This window comes from Ochotona curzoniae, unplaced genomic scaffold (genome assembly GCF_017591425.1).
Source record: "Ochotona curzoniae isolate NIBS_2020 unplaced genomic scaffold, NIBS_Ocur_1.0 contig_2692, whole genome shotgun sequence".
In the NCBI taxonomy this organism is placed as follows: Eukaryota; Metazoa; Chordata; class Mammalia; order Lagomorpha; family Ochotonidae; genus Ochotona; species Ochotona curzoniae.
The window spans coordinates 117,076-138,110 of NW_024465556.1; the positions used below are offsets into that span (position 1 = coordinate 117,076).

Consider the following 21,035-nt stretch of genomic DNA (forward strand, 5'->3'; position numbering starts at 1 on the left):
CAATGTAAGCACTAGTTTTCTTTTTTTTTTTTAAAGCACTAGTTTTCTAAGAAACTTCAAATATTTTCTCAAATGGAAAAAACACAAAAATCTTCTAATATAGCTGAAACGACCTAAATTTATAAAAGATCAATATGTACATTACATTTATATTATTAATTCCATCACATACTGAAATACCGCCATACCTCTTTAATTTGCCGAAGCAAAGCACTTTTGTTTATAACTTCTTCTTTCTCTTGGGTGGGTGACAACCGTAAATATTCTCTTGATCTATTCGGTTTAATGTTCATCTTTGCATACAGTTTTTCCTGAAGATTGGCAAACAACACATTCAAGGTTCGTGGAAGAATTCCAATGTTTTCCTCTGTACCTGCAATAATAATTTTTGTGTAATAGTCTCTCAGAGCACTGGTAGGAAAAAGGTAACACAGAATGTCAAGATTTTTATACTACCGTTAATAAAGAGAATAGCTAAAACAAGAAACATGATGAATGATCACTTTTCTATCACTTTGGTCTTCACCATAAAACCTAAAGTTCTATATTCAGATTTGGCCATAGCATTAATATTTGGAATCACTAATCATAAAGCATAAAAGTAATATAAATATGTTTCCCTGGCCAGCCATGCATAATTGCTTGAATTCCATCTATGTTTTTTCTGGACTTTTATTCATCATCTTACTCTATACCATACTGAGAATATAGTTTTTTATCTAATTAAATAAATTTGAATCAAAATATATCACACATATATATTCAATATGCTAGATGAATACTAAATGATAGAAATATAATTATATTAAAGTTTTATGAGAACACTGAGCTAATATTATTTCACTTCTTTCCAACCAAAATAAAACAATATTTACCTCGAAATGTGTATGTTTTTCCAGAATTGGTTAAGCCATAGGTGAAAATTAGACGACTTTGTCCTTTCAATAGGTCTCTTACTGGTTGCATAATACAACCATGAAAGAATTCCTTCTGTGTAGTTTCTGGGCCAAAAACCTAAGAAAGAATTTGTAAGACAGGTCATTTTACAAAATCCAAATTGGTGTAGGGCTGGCACAATGCCTAAACTAGAGGTCTTCCACCTCTAAGTGTGGCATCCCATATGGGCACCAGTTCTTATCCCGGCTGCCCCACTTCCCATCCAGCTCCTTGATTCTGTCCTGGAATAGTGGAGGATAGCTCAAGTGTTTGGAACACTGCACCTGTATGTGAAATCTGGAAGCTTCTGATTACTGGCTTCAGATCGGCTCAAGCTCTGGCTGTGGCAGCCATTTGGGTAGTGAACCAGAAGACCTTTCTCTGTCTCTCCTTCACTCTGTAAAATTTGCCTTTACAATAAAAGTAAGTAAATGCATTTTTTAAATCAAGTTGATGTTCATTGTAAGATCTAGTAAGACCTACTCTGTTGCTCATCTTTCAAAAATTTGTTTTTATCAGATTCATTCTTAAAACAGGTGCCACATATCTACTCTCAAACATCAGAATATGTTCAAGATAAAAATATGACCCAAACAGCAAAGCAAGTTTTCATCTTAATCTTGAAAAGGACATTTAGCTGAGGGGTAGTTAAAGTGGTACCATTCTGGCACAGCAAATTAATATACCATCTGTAATACCAGCAATCCCCATCAGGCACTTCAAGTCCCAGCTGCTCTGCTTCCTGTCCCACCCACTCATTATTATTGTACCTGAAAAAAGCGTCGGAAGATGACCCAAGTGCTGGGGCCTCTGCCAACCATGTGAGAAAACCAGATTGATTTTTCTGGCTCCTAGTTCCAGGTTGGTTCAGGCTATTAAAATCATTTTCAAAATGTGCCAACAGAACAAAGGTCATCTCTCTTTTTCGTGTTTCTAAAACTGATTTTCATGTGAATAAATCTCTTTTTAAAAATGGAATTTTAAGAGCAGTAAAATGGTTTGTTCCCTTTCGATTCTATTACCTCAGACCAGAAATTTCAGACCTACTTTTTATGAAAAAATACCAGTAACTAAGATCTAAGCTGCATAAACAGGATTCATTATATATATTTATATAGGAATTCGACATAAGCAAAGTCTCTCACCTCCCTTTTTGTTTTGAATATTGAACCAAAGTTGAATTACAAGAAACAATGGAGAGTACTCCTGACAGACCAGGCAGTCATCATAAGAAAGAGCCTGGTCTACAGTCTACATCCAGCTTGGAGTTTGTTTGAATTTGGTTATGGGTCTCCCTCATCTCTGTCTAGGAGTCTCATTGGGTTTTCCTGAGTGTAGAATTCCTAAAACTCTTCCCAGAACTTCATAATAGCCCTTCTCGTACAAGGTAGACACAAATCTCTTTCCTTTTAAAATAATACAGTAAAAGTTGAGTTTCACAGAGACACTTACCTTGGAAAAACTGAATTTTTGTGCCATCAGCCCAGAGCTTTTTTCACTTAAGTGACCTAGGATGCTTTGAGGCTCTTTCAAGAGAACACTGTGTGAATCCAGAATTTGCACACAGCCCTAGAACACATCACAACCATAAATAAGAACAATGGCATTTTACATGTTTAAAAAGTAAATTAAAGTTCAATTAAATGTAACACAAACATTCCAGCTGTAAGCAAATTCCTAGGTTGTCTTATACCTAGGCAAGTGTTACAAATCTAGGAGAACAGTCAATAGCTGGTTGGCATTCTGGGACTGGTCAATGCCAAGATTCTGTCAATGACACCACTGTGCTAGCATAGTTGCCTATTCTGTTTCTTTTTTGTTTGTTTTATTGTTTTGTTTTGTTTTTAAGAAACATGGGGGATACAGGGCCCCTAGTCACAGCACCATGCAGCAGGGGTGATAGATTTTCTAGGAAAAAATATCTGGTGATTTATTTGGGAACAGCTGAGGGTATGTTCAACAGGGAAGTAATGACTTCTAGGGACTTCCACAGACTAGGCCACTGCACTTGCAGGTAGGTGAGGGAACCAACACAGAGTGATTCAGAGTGGAAAAACTGGAGGCATGCTGGGGCCAGACAAGGCAACCGCCCAAATGGGAGACCTGGGCCAGACTAAATAGCATGAATTAATAATGGTTTCCTTTGAAGAAAAATGATTATAGTATCTTATAAAATTATCTTTAAGAGCACCTGGTCTACCATGAAGAAAAAATTAATTAGTTGAAAATCTGTGTATGCCAGCTTACTCATGAGGTTAAAAATAGAACAATCAAACGTTTGGGCAGAAGTTTGTGATGTGTCTGATAGAATCAAAAAGAGCTTCTTGAGCTGTCAGTAGAGGACATCAAGTGACTGTCCTGTCTCTTTTCCTCGCTGTATCCACACACCGTCTTGAGGTCCAGACTCAGCTAGAGCTGGCCTCTGGCACTCAATCCTCATGCAGCAAAGCCGAAATGTTCCAGAATTATCAAAGGCACTCAAGTGGGCCCAGCATGATGTCTCAGTGGCTAAATCCTCACCTCACATTCATTGAGATTCCATATGAGTGCCAGTTCTCACCCCAGCTGTTCTACTTCCCTCCCAACTCCCTGCTTGTGGCCTGGGAAAGCAAAAAAGGATGGCCCAAGTTCTTAGGACCCTGCACCATGTGGAAGACCCAGAAGAAACTCCTGGCTTCAGATCAGCTCAGCTCCAGCCATGGTGGCCATTTAGGGAGTGAGCCAGTAAAAGGAAGATCTTTCTATCTGTTTCTCCTTCTCTCTGTAAATCTGACTTTCCAATAAAATTTTAAAAATGTAGTTTGACCAAAAAAGGAGCGGTGTCTCCCCTTTTCCCTAGCGGAAAAAAAAAAATGTAATACAAACCTCTGATTCATGTTCTTTCTCTGACTGTGTGAATGGTCTTATTCGAAGACAAACCTGGAGATAATCTTTTGATTCCAAGTTGTTTACCTTGAAAAAAAAAAAAGAACAATATTTTGTGTTTTATTTATTTTTATTTATTTAAAAAGCAGAGTGACAGAAAGAGAATGAGAGAATTTTGCATTTGCTGGTTCACAGCCAAAACAACCTCACAACAGTCAGGGCAGAATTAGGCCAAAGTCAGAAAACAGAAACTCTATCTGGATCTCAGATACGGGTGGCAAAGAACCAAGTATGTAAGCCACTTCTGCCGCACATTAGCAGGGAGCTGGAATCAGCCATGGAGCAAGGACTCAATCCTGTGTACTCCAATGCAGAATACAGGCATCACAAACGTATTTTAAACCAAAAATGTAGTCGACACTGTTAACAAAGTCATCCAAACAACTTAATGAAGGGCTGGCATTTTGGCATAGTGGGTGAAGCTATGGTCTGCAATGCCAACATCCCACATGGACAGCGATTCAAGTCCCATCTGCTCTATTTCCAATCCAGCTCCCTGCTAAAGCAGCAGAGGATGGCAGAGGTAACTGGGCTCCTACACACACACGGGAACCCAGATGAAACTTCAGACTCCTGGCTCCTGCCTGACCCAATACTGGGGAATAGGTTAGAAAATTGAAGACCTTTCTCTCTCTGTCTCTCTTTCTTCCTCTGTAACTCTACCTTTCAAATAAATAAGCTTTACAAACAACTTAATGAGGAAATGAAAGCTTTTACAGTATATGTAAGTGATACCAAAACAGATGAGTGTTCAAAACCTGAAAAAAAAAACGAAAAAAGAATAGCAACCTAGATCCCTGGGCTCATCTATCAACTCACATAAACATTCTAAGATGACTCCCAGATAGAACCATGGGGGGAAAAAAAACAAAATCTCTGCCTAATTTTTGCTCAAAGTATTTAAGACAAAGTGAATGCCTAGGTCCACAGAGAGGCCTGCCAAAGAATGCTTAAAGCAACGTTATTTGTAATGGTCCAAAACCAAAACCACCTAAGTGTCAATGAATCCTAAATGCAAACGTGGCACTTATGCACAAGAACTATTACAAAGAAAGACAAAAGCAACAAACTACTAACCTACCATGTATGATGACCCAAAAACAGATCATTAATATTTTAGGCTCTATAGACCCGATAGCCTCTGCCACAACTATTGAACAATACAGTGCAAAATACAAAAAATATGTACACCAGTGAGTTTAGCTTTGTAGGAGGACATTGTGACCCTAGAGGGTCAGCAAGCACAGGATTACAGCTGATTGGATAATATTTGCATGAGAACAACCGATTGGCTACCTTTTGTATACCTGATTGGATATTATTTGTATAAGAACAGTTGAATGGGCAGTATGTGTGTGAGAACACTTGGTGCAATATACAAGACAAAAGGAGTTCCAAACAAAAACATAAAACTGTTACTGGGTTTTGTTGATGAGCTCAATACTTCCTCCCTTAGCCCATATGACCCTCAGTGTATAAAGTCTGATGCCACTAATAAACTTCGGGTTTGAGCATCTGTCAGGGTCCACGTGTGCACCAAGTCCATCGCTGCGGGATGACGACATAGCATGACACAACAGAACTTTAATTATAGGCAGGTAAATGTCATATAATTTTCAAGTCATTAAACATTCTTTTATCCACAACTATTTAAAAATGTAAAAACCATTCCTAGCTTGTGAACGAATTCAAAAAATAAGCACTAAAAGGAGAGGTAATTATTTGCAAATCATTCTGCTAAATGAATGAAGGCAGACACAAGCAAGTATGTAATAGTTTCAATTATATACTAAAAGCACATGTTACAGAGTTCCTTTCCTCTGCTTTATATTCATTTATGGCAAATAAGCTAAAGTGTCAAAATACTTAAACCTGAAACATCACAAATACTAAATGAGTATTTTTCTTTTTTTAAAGATTTATTTTATATTTATTGGAAAGTCAGATAAACAGAACGACAGCAAAGGCCAGAGCTGAGCAAATCTGAAGCCAGGTCTCCCACACAGGTGCAGGGTCCCAAGGCTGTAGTCTGTCCTCAACTGCTTTCCCAGGCCACAAGGAGGGAGCTGGATGGGAAGTGGGTCAGCTGGGACACGATCTGGTGTCCACATGAGATCCTGGTATGTGCAAGGCAAGGACTTTAACCGCTAGGCTACTGTGCTAGGCCCAGTATTATTATTTTATCTGTGTGTCTTAACTTCCATTGTGCTACTCTATAAAATGGGTCAGTTCAAGGGGCTAGCAAAGTAGTATAGCAGGCTAATTCAACATCCCATATGGGCACAGGTTCGAGTTCTGACTGCTCCACTTCCAATCCAGCTCCCTGCTAATGGCCTGGGGAAGCAGCAGAGGAGGACCTTAAGCCTTGAGTTTCTGCATCCACATACAAGAACCGGAAGGAGCTCCTGGCTCCCAGCTTCAGATCAGCTCAGCTTTGGCAACTGAAGCCATCTGGAGAATGAACCAGCAGATTAAAATCTCTCTCTCCCTCTCTCTTTGTAACTCTTGAATTTCAAGGAGAAATAAATAATAAATGTTAAAAAAAAAAGAGTAAGTTCATATTTAAGAAATCAAAATTAATAACTTAAAATGTAATAAATACAATATAAAGTCATTCAAAGTATATATTCAAGAATGTCCATAAGCTAGGTAAGACAGCAGAAGGACTCGACCTCTTAGTTTAAATACTACTGAGTTACTTAATTTGTTAAAATCTCTATTGTTGTGAAAATTAAGGGACATAACTCCTGGGGGCAGGGCAGAATACAGAAGCACCTGTGTAGAAGACAGATTTTTTGAAAAAACTATGCATAAATTTCAAAATGCTATTGAACTAAAATAAACCTCATCTTTAATTCCATTTTCCTACGAACTTTGACATCCCCATAGTTCACATTTTGAAGGGAATCACAGCAATGCTTGCCATGCCGGTAATCACGAATGGCTAAGCAGGTACAGTTCCACTTTATATCATATTTCCCTCTTGGTTTGGTCATATCTGTGATAACGGCATCTTTCAGTGACTGCCCATGATAAACAAGCTTAGCACTATTTCAAAACAGTGAAAATCAGCAAATGAGGGTGGTTGAAGTCTAGTTGGATTGCAAGGTTTAAGAAGTTGTAGAATGCCCAATAAGCACCTATCTCATCAATAACACTGCTAGAGGGTCATGAAAGGGTAAAATATTCAAAAATTTTCTTTTCATATTATTTGCCTAAACTGGCTACTAGGTTAAGGCAAAGATACTTACTAAGTTGTTAAGACTGTTTTGAAAAGGGATGCCTAATAATTTTTGCAGCTCACAGCTTCCATAACAAAGTTACTGATACATCACTGCCCCAGAGAGTTTGGGTATCTCTTCTAGGTACAGTAAAAAATGTACCTACACATACACATTTCCATTCAATCAAATAATCTTCACAATACTTTTCTTACACTTACCTCAGTCTTTGAAGCAACTAAGGAAAACTCATGAGAGAGATCAAGCTTGATACCATCAAAATTTATTTCTGAAGGTCTTGCAATTGGGTCAGCACTAAAAACATAAGATGGCCTAGGCACTCCATCTTGATTCAAATTAGACTCCATTCTGTAAGAATAACCATATTTTTTAAGACAACTTTAATAAATAACAATGTAAGCCACTCTAACTTTAAAAAGCCTAAGTGTTCAGCCTACTACTTCACTCCATTTCAAACAACCAGATTTCAGGCAGGGAGAATCTTAGTCTATTTTATTGACATTACAATGACCTATGGAAAAGAGAAAAAAAAAAAAATCACACTACATTTATGGATTCTGAGTCTAATAATACTAGACACGGCCTAATACTTTTTATCAGACTCAAACGTTGAACAGATTCATCCAACAAGATTTGGTCAGTAAAGGTCATCTGTGAAGTAAGGCAGCATAAAATAATCCCATCTTCCCTAACATCTTCTCAGAGAGTAAGTAGTAGGAAGATGAAAGAATAAAGTTAAACTCTGTGTCTTTTAAGATTCATTTATTTTTATTGGAAAGTCAGATATAGAGAGGAAGAGAGACAGAGAGGAAGCTCTTCTTCCCGTTGATTCACTCCCCAAGTGAGCGCAACAGCTGGTGCTGCACGGATCTAATGCCAACAGCCAGGAACTTCCTCCAGATCTCCCACACGGGTGCAGGGTCCCAAGGCTTTGGGCCGTCCTTGAGTGCTTTCCCAGGCCACAAGCAGGGAGCTGGATGGGAAGTGGCGCTGCCAGGATTAGAATCCGGTGCCCATATGGGATCCCAGCATGTTCAAGGCGAGGACTTTAACTGCGAGGCTACCACATAGGGCCCTCTGTGTCGTTTTAATTACTTAGCATCTTGCAAACACTGATAAGGTCTAGACTTTGTCTTCGCATTGGAACTCAGTTACCTAGAATATTACTTTCAATTTAAAAAGTAAAATATGAAATAATGCCTCAGTGAACTATTATAAGTGAATGAAACATCAGATTAAATGTAAAGGGAAGCTGAAGGGTGATCTTACTAAGATATATTAATACTCAAAAAATTCAGAGACTCTACCAGGTGCCAAACACCAAGAAGGCGAGCACTCAGTGCGCTGCCCTTTAACAAGACGATAAGACATCCAGAACAGCAGCTCTCAAACTGGGATTCCTGGCTTCAGGAAGTAGTTCAAAAGTCTGTTAGGTAGACAAAGCTTGGTGATGTCAGCACAGACAGTCCAAGAAACTGTGGCATTGAGTGTGCTGAACCCAGACAAATAACAGTATACACACAGTCAAATTTTAAGAGAAAAGTTCTTTCTTTAGGCTTCAAACACTGTTACATGGATCAATTGGCTAATCTACCATCAAGTTCCAAGATTCCATATTGGTACTGGTTCATGTCCCAGCTGCTCCAACTCCCACCCAGCTCCCTCTTTGTGACCTGAGAGCGCAGTGGAGGATAGCCCAAAGTTTTGAGACCCTGCACTCACGTGGGAGACCCAGAAGAGGCTCCTGGCTTCAGATCAGCTCAGCTCTAGCTGTTGAGGCCAATTGGAGTGTGAACCAGTGGATGGACGATCTTTCTGTCTCTCCGCCTTTTCAATAAAAATAAATAAATCTTTAAAAAGGAAAAAAAAAAAAAAAAGAAAGAAAACACCAGTTACAGATGTATAAGCTATAGCAAAACTAAAAATCTGTTGCAAAGTTATTGGGGGGAGGGGCAAAAACTGCATTGCAGCACCAAATTCAAATATACATCCATCCATTTGCTTTAAATACAGCCCAGAGACACATTACCCATTTAGAGTCAACCTGACATGCACATCCCATGAAACTACATTCAACACCTGCTAAGCACAAAGAACACCTGGGACAAGCAGGACCTCAGGCTACTGCAGGCTTTCCAAGGTATACGACCCGGAAGCCACCAAGCACTAGGAAGAGCAGCAATGCCACTTAGACAAATAAGTTCTTCACTAGTTTTTCTCCTTCTCTCTTAATTTTCTCTGCCTCTGATCCCCTTAGATGGAAGCCCCTAACCACTCCTAAGGCAAGGCCGACAACGAGGGGCTGCCGCAACAGGTAATTCTGCCAAAGCACTGTCCAAATAAAGCTTGTTGTTCGCCACCGCCACACAACCCCACATTTCTGCTTGACCCCTGAAATTATCAAACTGTCACAGCACCGCTGGTTTTCCTCCTGAATAATAAATCAGGCTAAAGAAGCCACACATTTGCTTTTGACAGGCCCACGTAAACAGCAAAACTAACTATATAATTCAACATGTTTTATATCTTTCATGCTTAAACTATTGATAGACTGTTCCAAACAGGCAATGTATGGGTGAAAATTAATAAAAGTGGCACAGTAGCAGATACTGTGGCATCGTGGAGTTAAGCAGCTTCTTGGTAAGCCCATATGCCACATTCTAGTTCTTGGATTCCTGCCTCTCTTCTAGCAGAACCAGACAAAGTTCCTAGCTCTTAGCTCCAGCCTGGCTATCATGGGCAGTTGGAAAGCAAACCAAAAGAAATGAAAGATCTTTCTCTTTCTGTCACTGTGCCATTCAAAAAAAGAAAAATTTCAGTATAGTGAAGACTAATCACCACTGTGAAACACAGGAGAAAAGTTTGCTAAAAGCATGAGAGTACTAACTCACTAGTTCACATTGTGTACTTTCTGCAAACACCTGCAACACGGAAGGTAACCTCGACTCTGGCTTCCACGAATGGTGCTGATTTTAAGGTACTGACAAAATGTTCGTTAAAAATAGTTCTGTCTCCCCCAAAAATGCTGTAATAAGGCAGTTTGTATTTGTTCACATGCTCATTTTCATTGAATAAACAACGCCCTAATATATCTAAAACTGCTCAGATATGTGTCATTTCTTACATCTCAGAAGGCTTAGGTGAGTGGCCTTTCTGACTGGATGACACCTTAAGACAAGGACTTTGCAACAAAGTCACAGGCTTACAAGACAAAGATTCTCTGTCCAGCAGAGAAAAAATGGTTAAAAAACAAACAAACAAACAAAAAAAACCCACAAAATTCCTTTGCAGGAAGGAAAAAAAAGAAGATCGTATTCAAGTGCCAGCAGGATTCAAGATCTCATTTCTCATTGGAAAGAACAGTCTCATGACTGTAAAACTCCAGCTTCTCTCCCGCAAGCTCCTGTGACTGAAGACTTGAATGAAAAACCAGAGTCTGCCCTTGAATGGGGCTTCTGAATGTGATGCACAATATGTAACCTCAAAAAATGTATGCTAATTCTATACTGCAATAATACTACATATTATAATATTAATTATATCATATATTAACATTTTATCGCTTGGTACCTTGGAACGTGGGGTCTAGGAAATGGAACACATCATACGCATGCTGCCACGCTACTCCTGGATAAACTGCCTAAGCATGTTCCCTTCTCAACAAAGTTCGATGAAGCTTAAGCAGAGACTTCAAAAGACAACTCATAGGGCAACAACGTGTGTCCAACGAGTCGGTTACCAAGGAGGCAACCAAGAAACAGGACTAGGAAGAGGTGGGGTGTAGCCTACCCTGAAGGGCTCCCGTGATCACGGGCACACGGACCCACCCCCTGCGCCTGGCACCAAGCCCTGCCACATGGGAACCCAGCCCCTGCGCCTGGCACCAAGCCCTGCCAGGATCCCATGGCCATCAATCAGGACGAGAAAGCGGCCAGCTCAGGCACACTGCTCAGCTGAGGGAAGTAGGCCGGGCACCAGCGCCTCGCCAACAACAACAACGACAGCACTGTCATTCGTAACTGGCCACAGTCCCCCTGCGTGCCAACAGGGTGGCACGAGACCATTCAATCCAGACAAGGGTCCCAAGTGGGCACCAGGAGGACACTGAGGCCTAAGAAGATGAGGCGAACCCTTATGTGCCACTCAGGGTGGAGATCACCCAAGTGAAATGGCTTGATTCTCGCCGAGCCGTTCTCAACCGAGTTCCTGACACACGGCCGTTCCCTCACCCCAGGCCCGGTACCTGACCCAGTCGCTGCCCCCTCGTTCCCCAGCCTCGACCGCGTATCACTTCACCTTCTATCATCACCAGAGCAGACAGAACCGTAAACACCAGCGCGATGCTAAATTCAAAGAATGGCGGCCCGAGCAGCGCACTGCACGCCGGGAGTGGGCGGGGCTTCCGGAACGCCTCCGGTTCTCCAGCAGGCTCCCCCAGCGGCTCGCTCCAGAAGCTTTCAAATCTAGGGGCGGGACGTGGGCCTCGAGGCGACCAATGCGCGCAGGAGGGCGGGACGTGGGCCTCGAGGCGACCAATGCGCGCAGGCGGGCGGGCTCGTGGGCGGGCCCCGGGTGCGGAGCTCGTCGTTTCCTTCAGGGCTCCCGGCTGCGGGAGGAGACAGCCTGCCTGTGAGCTCCTTGGAGACAGGCCGGCGAGGCTGCGGCCCTCGCACCGGGCTCCGCAAGGACTGACTGCTGACTGGCCGGCTAGCTCTCCTCCCGGCCTGTCCCTGCGAGCCCCGGTCGCAAACCACTTCCCTCGGCCTGCGTGGGTGAAAACAAATTTCACCCAGAATGGATTTCTAGGAGTGGTTTTGTTTTGTTTACGGAAATAAGGCAGCCGCAATAATTTTTTCATGAAACAAGGTCTTGGCAGTGTCCAGAATGTAATTGCCAGTGCTTCGTTCACAGTGACGCTCCTTAAGCGAGTAGAGTTTTAAACACATTCTTAGGACGGTTACTTACCACTCAGCTGAGGTTTCTTTGGGCCTCAGTTCATTTTAAAAGACTGAACTGCTGACTTGAATGGAGCCTTGACCTTGTGCCAGTCGTGATGCAGTATCTGACATGGATTTTTTCCCTGAGCCCCAGAGCATCCCTTTGAGGTAGGCACTCTGTACTTATCCCATTGTGTCGATTCTGACTGAGGACGCTGAGCTTGCAGCCTTAAGTCATGTGCTCAGAGGTCAGCGGAGTTTAGATTTAAACGCAGCTGGCTTTTGCATCCATCCTCCTACATGGGACCTTATTTTCAATTGTTTTAACCTGATTGGAAGCATCTTGTAACATCTGATTCCATGAGCTTGCTGTCTTCTTTATCATTCTCTGTGCCTCTTTCTTTTGCCCTACCCCTGCGCTTATTTATAATCTCTTTCAGTTTACCTTCTTTTCCTGGAAAATAACTAAATGTAAAGTGAGCCAGGTTGGAGTAGAGAAGAGGATGCAGGACAACGAGTAAAAATGAACAAAAAAGTAGATGTGAAAGGGTAGGAGTGGGGGGAGATAAGTGAATCCTAAATTTTTCCATCTAGAGTGGGCTTATGGTGTTCCGTGGACCCTTTTTGAAAGAGTCCGTTGCTCCGTGCTTTGGTTGTTCCTCTTGATTTTGCTCATTGTTGCTGATCCACGGCTCAAGCCATGTGAAGGCGTGGTGAAGGCTAGCAGGTGCATCTTCAGACGCTTCATTTATTTCTTCTTTGACAGATTTACTGACAACCTGTAGATCATGCACTTTGCTCAGAGAGGAAACAGTGAAAGAGGGCAAGCATCAAGACACTGACCCTCAGAGGGTTTACATGCAAATGGGCAAGAACATGCAAATGAGAGAAATGACAGCTGTACTCGCATGTGTGAAATAGTCCTGAGCTGTAACAGGTGTCATGGGGTAACCTAAACACATAATGTTTAATCTGAATCATTAGGATTTAGCTAGGTTAAAAAAAAAAAAAAAGAAGCAGAAAAAGTGAAGATGCTAGGCAGAGGGAGCATCATGGCAGGCACACGGGAGGAGAGCAGCTGGAAATCCAGTGGATTGCTGTCCTCTTGTTACAGCTATCACCAGATGAATGTTTCATCCATGCACACACTGTTTGGCTTCTGGACCGCCCTGCTCTCCTTCTTTACTGCTCGCCACTCTGCCTAGGCATCTTAGCCTCCGTTTCTGTGTTTTCTACTCAAGCTGTGAATGATTGGAGTGCTCGGAGCTTGGTCCTGAGCCACTCTGTGGCTTGAGTAGCATTTTTCTGACTGCTAAATTCCATGTCCTCCACAGACCTCTCCCAGTGAGTGTGTAACAAATGCCACTAAGCTAGCATGCTTAGTGTGCGCTCTTCACGCTTATGTGGTTTTTTTTTTTAAGGGTTTTTAAAATTTTTATTGGGAAGGCGGACTTTACAGAAAACAAGTATGACAGAAAGATCTGCCATCTGCTGGTTCACTCCCCAGATGGCCACAACAAATGGAGCTGAGCTGATCTGAAGCCAGGAGCTTCTTCCAAATCTTCCACATGGATGCAGGGTTGCAAAGTTTTGGGCCATCCTCTGGTGCTTTCCTGGGTCATAAGCAGGGAGCTGGATGGGGAGTGGAGCAGCCAGAACAAGAACTAATACCTGTATGGGAGCCCTGTACGTACAGGGGGAAGATTAGCCAATTGAGCCATTGCACTCGGCCCACGTATTTGTTTTTTAAGATTTATTTATTTGTAAGGCAGAGTTCTGAAAGAGAGATAGATCTCCCATCTACTGGTTCACACCTTAGATGACTCTCACAGCCTGAGCTGAGCCAGGCTGAAGCCAGGAGCCTGAAAACTCCAGCCACATCTCCCACGTGGGTGCAGGGTCCACACACTAGGACCATGGTCTGCTCTTTCCCTAGAAACATCAGCAGGCAGCTGGATCAAAAGTATTGCAGCCAAGACTCTTTCTGGTGCTCACATGGGATGTTGGCATTATAGTTACTGATTTACATACTGCATCACAATACAGAGCCCAGAACTCTTAATTTTCATCACAAAACCCAAACCCTGTGCACCCTAATCTCCTCCATCTCAGTAAAAGACTTGTCACCTGTCTGGTTCCTGAAGGCACAGGGATCCTCTTTGCATCTTCCATTTTCATCCTCAGTCTACTTCCTAGTCAAGCACAGCTCTTGTACTTTTGGATTATAAGTGAAGTCAATAGCCATATCCCTTGTCATTGGCACGCCTCCATAGCCTATTAGTCTTTCAGGTTGTGCTCACCTTTCCCATGTGCTTCTTAGAGCAACCAACTCATCTCCAAATCTGAATGAGCAGATCATCCCCTTGCTGATAGCGTTTCAATGATTTTCTGGAATAAAATTGTATTTATGTTGGTAGCTGTAAAAAGAAAACAAAGGCACAAAGGAATGCAGAAATCCTTCTTTAGCTGCACTTTTGTTTCCCAGGATTTCAGATCTCCAGGGTCAACCACAGTCTGAAATATGCATAATGAGAATGCCCATAAGGCCACATCACAACACTTCTGTCACTTGCCTCACTTCATCTTACCCTGTAGACCTATCAGCTAACATCATTACGAGAAGACCCGAGAGTACAATAAAATATATTTTAATTCAGGTCATGTTTATACAACTTTCATTGTAGTCTAATGCTATAGTTCTTCTATTTGACTGTTAATTGTTATTCATCTCATAGTGTCCAATCTGTAAATAATTATTGTATACATGTGTGAAAATAGGATACACATTTTTGGGTTCATCCACAGTTCCTGGCTCATAACTCCTTCTCCAAGACAGAGCAAAAAAAGTGGGATTTCTCTTCCCTAAGACAGGTGACAGAAACACTCATCTCTCTTGATCTTTTTCTCATGAAAATGGCCTTAAAGAAATTCTCCAAGCTCCTTATCTCATAGCAGTTCAGAAAACCCCTGTTTCAGAAGAAAATCTACTCCATATTGCAGGAGGATGGAGTGTACCAAAGAGACCAGGAATTCACTCAGCAGAGAGGCCTTGCAGTTAGTCTATTAGGCAGTGGAAGATAACCTGTTTGTCCAATCACATTTCTATAGTTGTCCAGGTGTCAATTCTGCATGTGCAATGAAGTCTCCTATGAAATGTAAACTAAAAACAAAAAAGTTCAGTAGATCATTAATGGCTTAGTAAGTTTCTTTGGGACTTCTATTGATAAAGTAATTTTGAACCTATTAAAATCATATTACAAGAAACAGCATTTTTATTGATAGTGTTTGAAACCAGAGTTTTCATGGCGAGAGAAAGGTAACAAATACTGGGTCATGGATCCTGATGGATTTGAGTTGGAGGTAGTAGAATGAAGTGGTTGTTTGGCCCATTAAGAGGACCTGGATACCTAAAAACCCTAATGCATTGATAAGGCAGGGAACACACCAGCGAATGTTTCCTCGATATGATGTATCTACAAAGGACCAGAGCTCCTTTGAGAGAAAGCAGGTTTCAGTTATGAAGCAGCAAAATAACAAAATGTGAGCCCTGCGTGGTGACCTAGTACCTAAGGTCCTCGCCTTGAATACACCAAGATCCCATATGGGTGCCGGTTCTAATCCCGGCAGCTCCACTTCCCATCCAGTTCCCTACTTGTGGCCTGGGAAAGCAGTCGAGGACAGCCCAAAGCCTTAGGACCCTGCACCAGTGTGGGAGAGTCGGAAAAAAGTTCCTGGATCCTGGCTCCGGATTGGCACAGCACCAGCTGCTGCGGTCATTTGGGGAGTGAATCATTGGACAGAAGATCTTCCTCTCTGTCTCTCCTCCTCTCTGTATATCTGACTTTGCAATAAAAATAAAATAAATCTTAAAAAAAAAAAAGAAAGTTACAAAATGTGTCCAGAATATTCTCGTCAGAGAGCAAAGCTCTTAGATATCAATGAAGTGATTTCTAAAAGACATTGAACCTGTTTTTGAGGTAATTCCACTAGCTGAATTTAAGATTTTTTTAAGTATAGTACAATGATGCTAATGAAATTAAAAAATTAATTTTTTTTTAAATCCTCTTTGTAGTACTAACATAAAGAATCACAGGGAAATAAAGAGAATAAAAGTGAAAATCCCTTCCTTATGAGAGTGCCAGTTCATAAATACAAAAAGTAATAAATAGGAAAAAATCCGAATATGAAGATTGATAGTGATCAGCTAGTGAGTGCTAAACACAATGAAAGAATGAATGGTGCTGAAGTCGCTAGCTGAAAGGTTGTTGGTGCACAGGGCATTAAGACAGTTATCAGGAATCACCCCGGGTTGCTTCTTAATTGTAAAAACAGAACTGATAATGAAGAGATGCATTATACATATCGACCAAGTAAGGATACATGGCATTACCAACAGTGAGACAGAATGTCACCTGCCAGAAAAGTTTCACATGAGTCTAAGAAGGAAAAAGTAATCAGGGCCCGGCGCGGTGGCGCAAGTGGTTAAGTCCTCGCCTTGCAACCCCGGGATCCCATATGGGCGCCGGTTCTAATCCCGGCGGCCCCGCTTCCCTTCCAGCTCCCTGCTTGTGGCCTGGGAAAGCAGTGGAGGACGGCCCAAAGCTTTGGGAACCTGCACCCGTGCGGGAGACCCGGAAGAGGCTCCTGGCTTCGGATCGGCATAGTATCGGCCCGTTGCGCTCACTTGGGGAGTGAATCATCGGACGGAAGATCTTCCTCTCTCTCTCTCCTCTCTCTGTATATCCGCCTTTCCAATGAAAAAATAATAAAAATAAATCTTAAAAAAAAAAAAAAAAAAAAAAAAGTAATCAGGGCAGGGAACAGGATGTTACACAGAATGTAGAATATTTTACAAGACAAATGGGCAATGCTCTTTAAAAATGTCAGTTCATGACAGAAAAAAAAAAAAAAAGAGGGCCCGGCATGGTGGTCTAGCGGCTAAAGTCCTCGCATTGAACGTGCCAGGATCCCATATGGATGCTGGTTCTAATCCCAGCAGCTCCACTTCCCCTCCAGCTCCCTGCTTGTGACCTGAGAAAGCAGTCGAGGACGACCCAAAGCCTTGGGACTCTGCACCCGTGTGGGAGACCCGGAAGAGCTTTCTGGTTCCTGGCTTTGGATCGGCACAGCACCTGCTGTTGCGCTCACTTGAGGAGTAAATTATCAGACAGAAGATCTTCCTCTCTGTCTCTCCTCCTCTCTGTATATCTGACTTTCCAATAAATAAAAAAAATCTTTAAAAAAAAAGTTTATTTGGGCCCGGCGTGGTGGCGCAAATGGTTAAAGGTCCTCGCCTTCCACGCCCGGGGATCCCATATGGGCGCCGGTTCTAATCCCGGCAGCCCCGCTTCCCTTCTAGCTCCCTGCCTGTGGCCCGGGAAAGCAGTCGAGGACGGCCCAAAGCTTTGGGACCCTGCACCCGTGTGGGAGACCCAGAAGAGGCTCCTGGCTTCGGATCGGCATAGTATCGGCCCGTTGCGCTCACTTGGGGAGTGAATCATCGGACGGAAGATCTTCCTCTCTGTCTCTCCTCTCTGTATATCCGCCTTTCCAATAAAAAAATAATAAAAATAAATCTAAAAAAAAAAAAAGTTTATTTTCTCTTACTAAATTCTTCACTGACTCATAGGTCATATAGTAACATCATTTTCTCCAAGAAGTTTTTGTTTTTGTTTTTGTTTTATTTTTCTTGTTCATTCTTCATTGACACATTGGTCATTCAGGAGCATGATTTTTATTGGAAAGGCAGATGTACAGAAAGTAGAAGAGACAGAGAGGAAGATCTTCCATCCGATGATTCATTTCCCCAGGTGGCCGCAACGGCCGGCGCTGCGCCGATCCGAAGCCAGGAGCCTGGAACTTTCTTCTAGGTCTCCCACACAGGTGCAGGGTCCCAAGACTTTGGGCCATCCTCAACTGCTTTCCCAGGCCACAAGCAGGGAGCTGGATAGGAAGCAGAGCTGCTGGGATTAGAACCGGCGCCCGTATGGAGTGCTGGTATGTCCAAGGAAAGCCATGTAAACAGAGAGGAGGGGATACAGAGAAAGATCTGTCCGCTGTTTCACTCCGCAGTGGCTGTAACGGTCAGACCTGTGTCCATCCGAAGCCAGGAACTTCTTCCAGATCTCAGACACGGGTACAGGGTCCCAAGGCTTTGGGTTGTTCTGGACTGCTTTCCCAGGCCACAAGCAGGGAGCTGGATAGGAAGCAAAGCCTCCTATACGGGATCCCAACATGCAAAGGTGAGGATTTTAGCCACTAGGCTACTGCGCCAGCCCTATGCAAGTGTTTAGTAGGTGGCCTTACACACTGTGACAGAGCTGCTAATAGCAAACCTCAGGGTTCTCTGCTTGCTATTACTATCCTGCAGAACAGGAGGGACAGTCAGCAACCACTCAGCCAAGTTTTGTGCCACTTTTGGAGGCAGTGGACACTATGTTTAATGTTCCACTGGATACAACCGTTACAGCCTAACTGTGTCTGGTTGAAGGGCAGGCCGATTGGGTGAATTTCTGGTTAGTCTTTGTCATACAAATGGGATGATGGGAAGTCTGCTCTGTTTTATCACCAAAGTTATTCTGTGTAGCTTAAGCAACTGTGACACAGCCCCGAGCTCAATTCCTGATGTGCATAGGGCATGCAAAAGGAGAGGCAGGCGTGAAAAAGGAGCAGCCATTTGCCAATAGGATGGGGCAAGACACACGCAGTGTAAGTTAGGACAAGAAAGTGAGGAGAGGAAAAGTGTTTTACCTCTGCCTGGCTTTTGTGTTTCTGTATAAGCATCTCTGTAATCCCCCCTTTGGTTTCCGGCACCCTCGTGTCAATCATGACACCTTATCAGTTGGGTTTCTTTACTGTGGGTTTTTATCTCCTCAAAGACAGAAAAAAATCCCTGTATTCAAGAAATATATGTTTGAGCGTGTCATATTTTTATTTGGTAATAACGGTGTCATTAAAATATTTAAAAGATTAAAAAACTGACATATAGCAATGATAGTTAACTTTCCATCTGCCAAGTACTATTCTAAGCACTTTATACTTGTTTTAATCCTAGCAGTCACTCTATGAGGTTATTTGTTCTTGTTTGTTCCATTGTTACCAAGGGAAAAATGAGGCATGGAGCTATTAATAGTAAAGGAATTTCCTTCATAGGAATGTTAAGAAAATTCATCAGTGAACATTGCAAAGTATGTGTCAAGGTGCCTGATACATGTTAAATGGCATATTTAAATCCATTTAATTAATAAACAATGATATTGGAATTTAATTCTGTGTATTCTGGCTCCAGAATCTGTAAAATTGACCATTGTATTCTGCTTCTGAAAATTTGGATACAACACCTCTAGAATTCCATTAAAGGGAAAACTAAGTGCTTAACACCTGCCACAAAGCACCTCCACAAGCAGGACTAAAGCAGTTGGCGTTGTTAATTTCAAAAATTGGATATGTATTGGTTATAAAAATTTGAGTAGCAGATTCCACAAACATTCCTGAAGCAAAAACTGTATTACAGAATTTTCTGACCTTTGGAAGCCTGCAGTCAAAAGCAAGCTTTTCTAGGCCGTTCTCAAGCTGAAGTTTCAAAAGAGAATGAATCCTTAATGCTTTAAGGCACTTGCTCTGCCGTGTGTGTTAACTTCTCTTTGCTCTGATGTATCTGGGAAAGTGTCAGCTGTGTAAAAGCTGAGAGAATATGTCACACAATTGTTTTATGTCTTGTGATTTGTATGAAGAACTCCATACCCAGATGATTTCAAAATGCCAAGTGCCATGGTTGAGATGTGCCAAGTATTGTGAGCAGAACAAATAGAGCCTAAGGGCAATGGTTCTGAAGTCAGGCTTGAATCCACATTTAAGCTCAGGAAGAATATTTGATTTCTCTCCAGTCTCAAAAAGTTGTCATATGAATTAAAACAGCATATATGAGTTATTTAGTACAGACCAATCAATTTGATTTGTATCTGTTTGCAAGGCAGAATCTTGGGACATCTCTGAGAAGAGTGCTAGTGTCTATTTGTTGTTTTTGTATCCAACACAGGGTCTGATTTTGAAATGTCTATTACTGCAACTATCATTTAGTTAGACACTCAACAAGTCTATTACTTGAATGCATGAATGAAATACTTATGGCTTTTCTTACGTGCCATCTCACTAAATCTTTTTTTTTTTTAAGATTTATTTTATTTTTATTGGAAAGGCAGATATACAGAGATGAGACAGAGAGGAAGATTTTCCGTCCAATGATTCACTCCCCAAGTGGCCACAATGGCTGATGCTGTGCCGATCTGAAGCCAGGAGCCTCTTCCAGGCCTCCCACATGGGTGCAGGGTCCCAAAGCTTTGGGCCGTCCTTGGCTGCTTTCCCGGGTCACAAGCAGGGAGCTGGATGGGAAACGGGAATGCCGGGATAGAACCGGCGCCCATATGGGATCCCGGGCGTGCAAGGCGAGGACTTTAACCACCACACCATCGCGCTGGGCCAATTCTCACTTTATTCTCCAGTACATATGTGTGTGTACATACAAATATATTTGCACTTATGTGTATACCTTCTTGTGTATTTGTAATATGTGTGTATGTTTGGGGGTGGGTATATGCACATAGCAAAGAATAATTTTTTTTGACTCTCCAGACAAATCCTACCTCACTTTGATGGTCATTAGTGGCAAAGGAACCACCTGTTTTGAAAAGAATTGTGAACATCCTGTGCTGCTGACAGAGGTGAAGTCCACAGAGAGCAGTTTGAGTAGGTGCCTAGTAAAGGTCTAAGGCACAGATGGACATCCTACACAGGATGCGCAGGGGGCGGTCTGGTACTGGTGGCTATAAAGGCCTGACTACGCAGCTGCAGCAGCAGTTACCTGCTGCTCCTCTGCATGCTCACTCAAGTGATAAGGCTTGGACTGCTGACTCGCCTTTTAAAGCTCTCCAGCAACCATCTCTTCACAAAGAGTTCCCATTTTCCTATACAAGAAATCAGTCAGTTGACAATGAAC

General features: G+C 42.2%; 1 protein-coding gene across 3 annotated transcripts in view; it reads right to left on the reverse strand.

Annotated features, from left to right (window-relative positions):
* Positions 1 to 7,632, reverse strand: part of KIF20B (kinesin family member 20B) — a 54,559-nt gene extending 46,927 nt beyond the window's left edge. The window contains exons 1-5 of one of the 3 annotated variants that reach the window (XM_040975730.1): positions 7,304 to 7,632; positions 3,802 to 3,888; positions 2,389 to 2,505; positions 876 to 1,014; positions 189 to 373 (exon numbers count right to left, since the gene is read on the reverse strand). In XM_040975730.1, the coding sequence (XP_040831664.1) occupies positions 189 to 373; positions 876 to 1,014; positions 2,389 to 2,505; positions 3,802 to 3,888; positions 7,304 to 7,450 (675 nt within the window). In that variant the 5' untranslated portion in view covers positions 7,451 to 7,632. The remainder of the gene's footprint in view (positions 1 to 188; positions 374 to 875; positions 1,015 to 2,388; positions 2,506 to 3,801; positions 3,889 to 7,303) is intronic. The other 2 variants (XM_040975732.1, XM_040975731.1) reach the window with 2 other exon arrangements.
* Between the last annotated feature and the right edge of the window lie 13,403 nt (positions 7,633 to 21,035).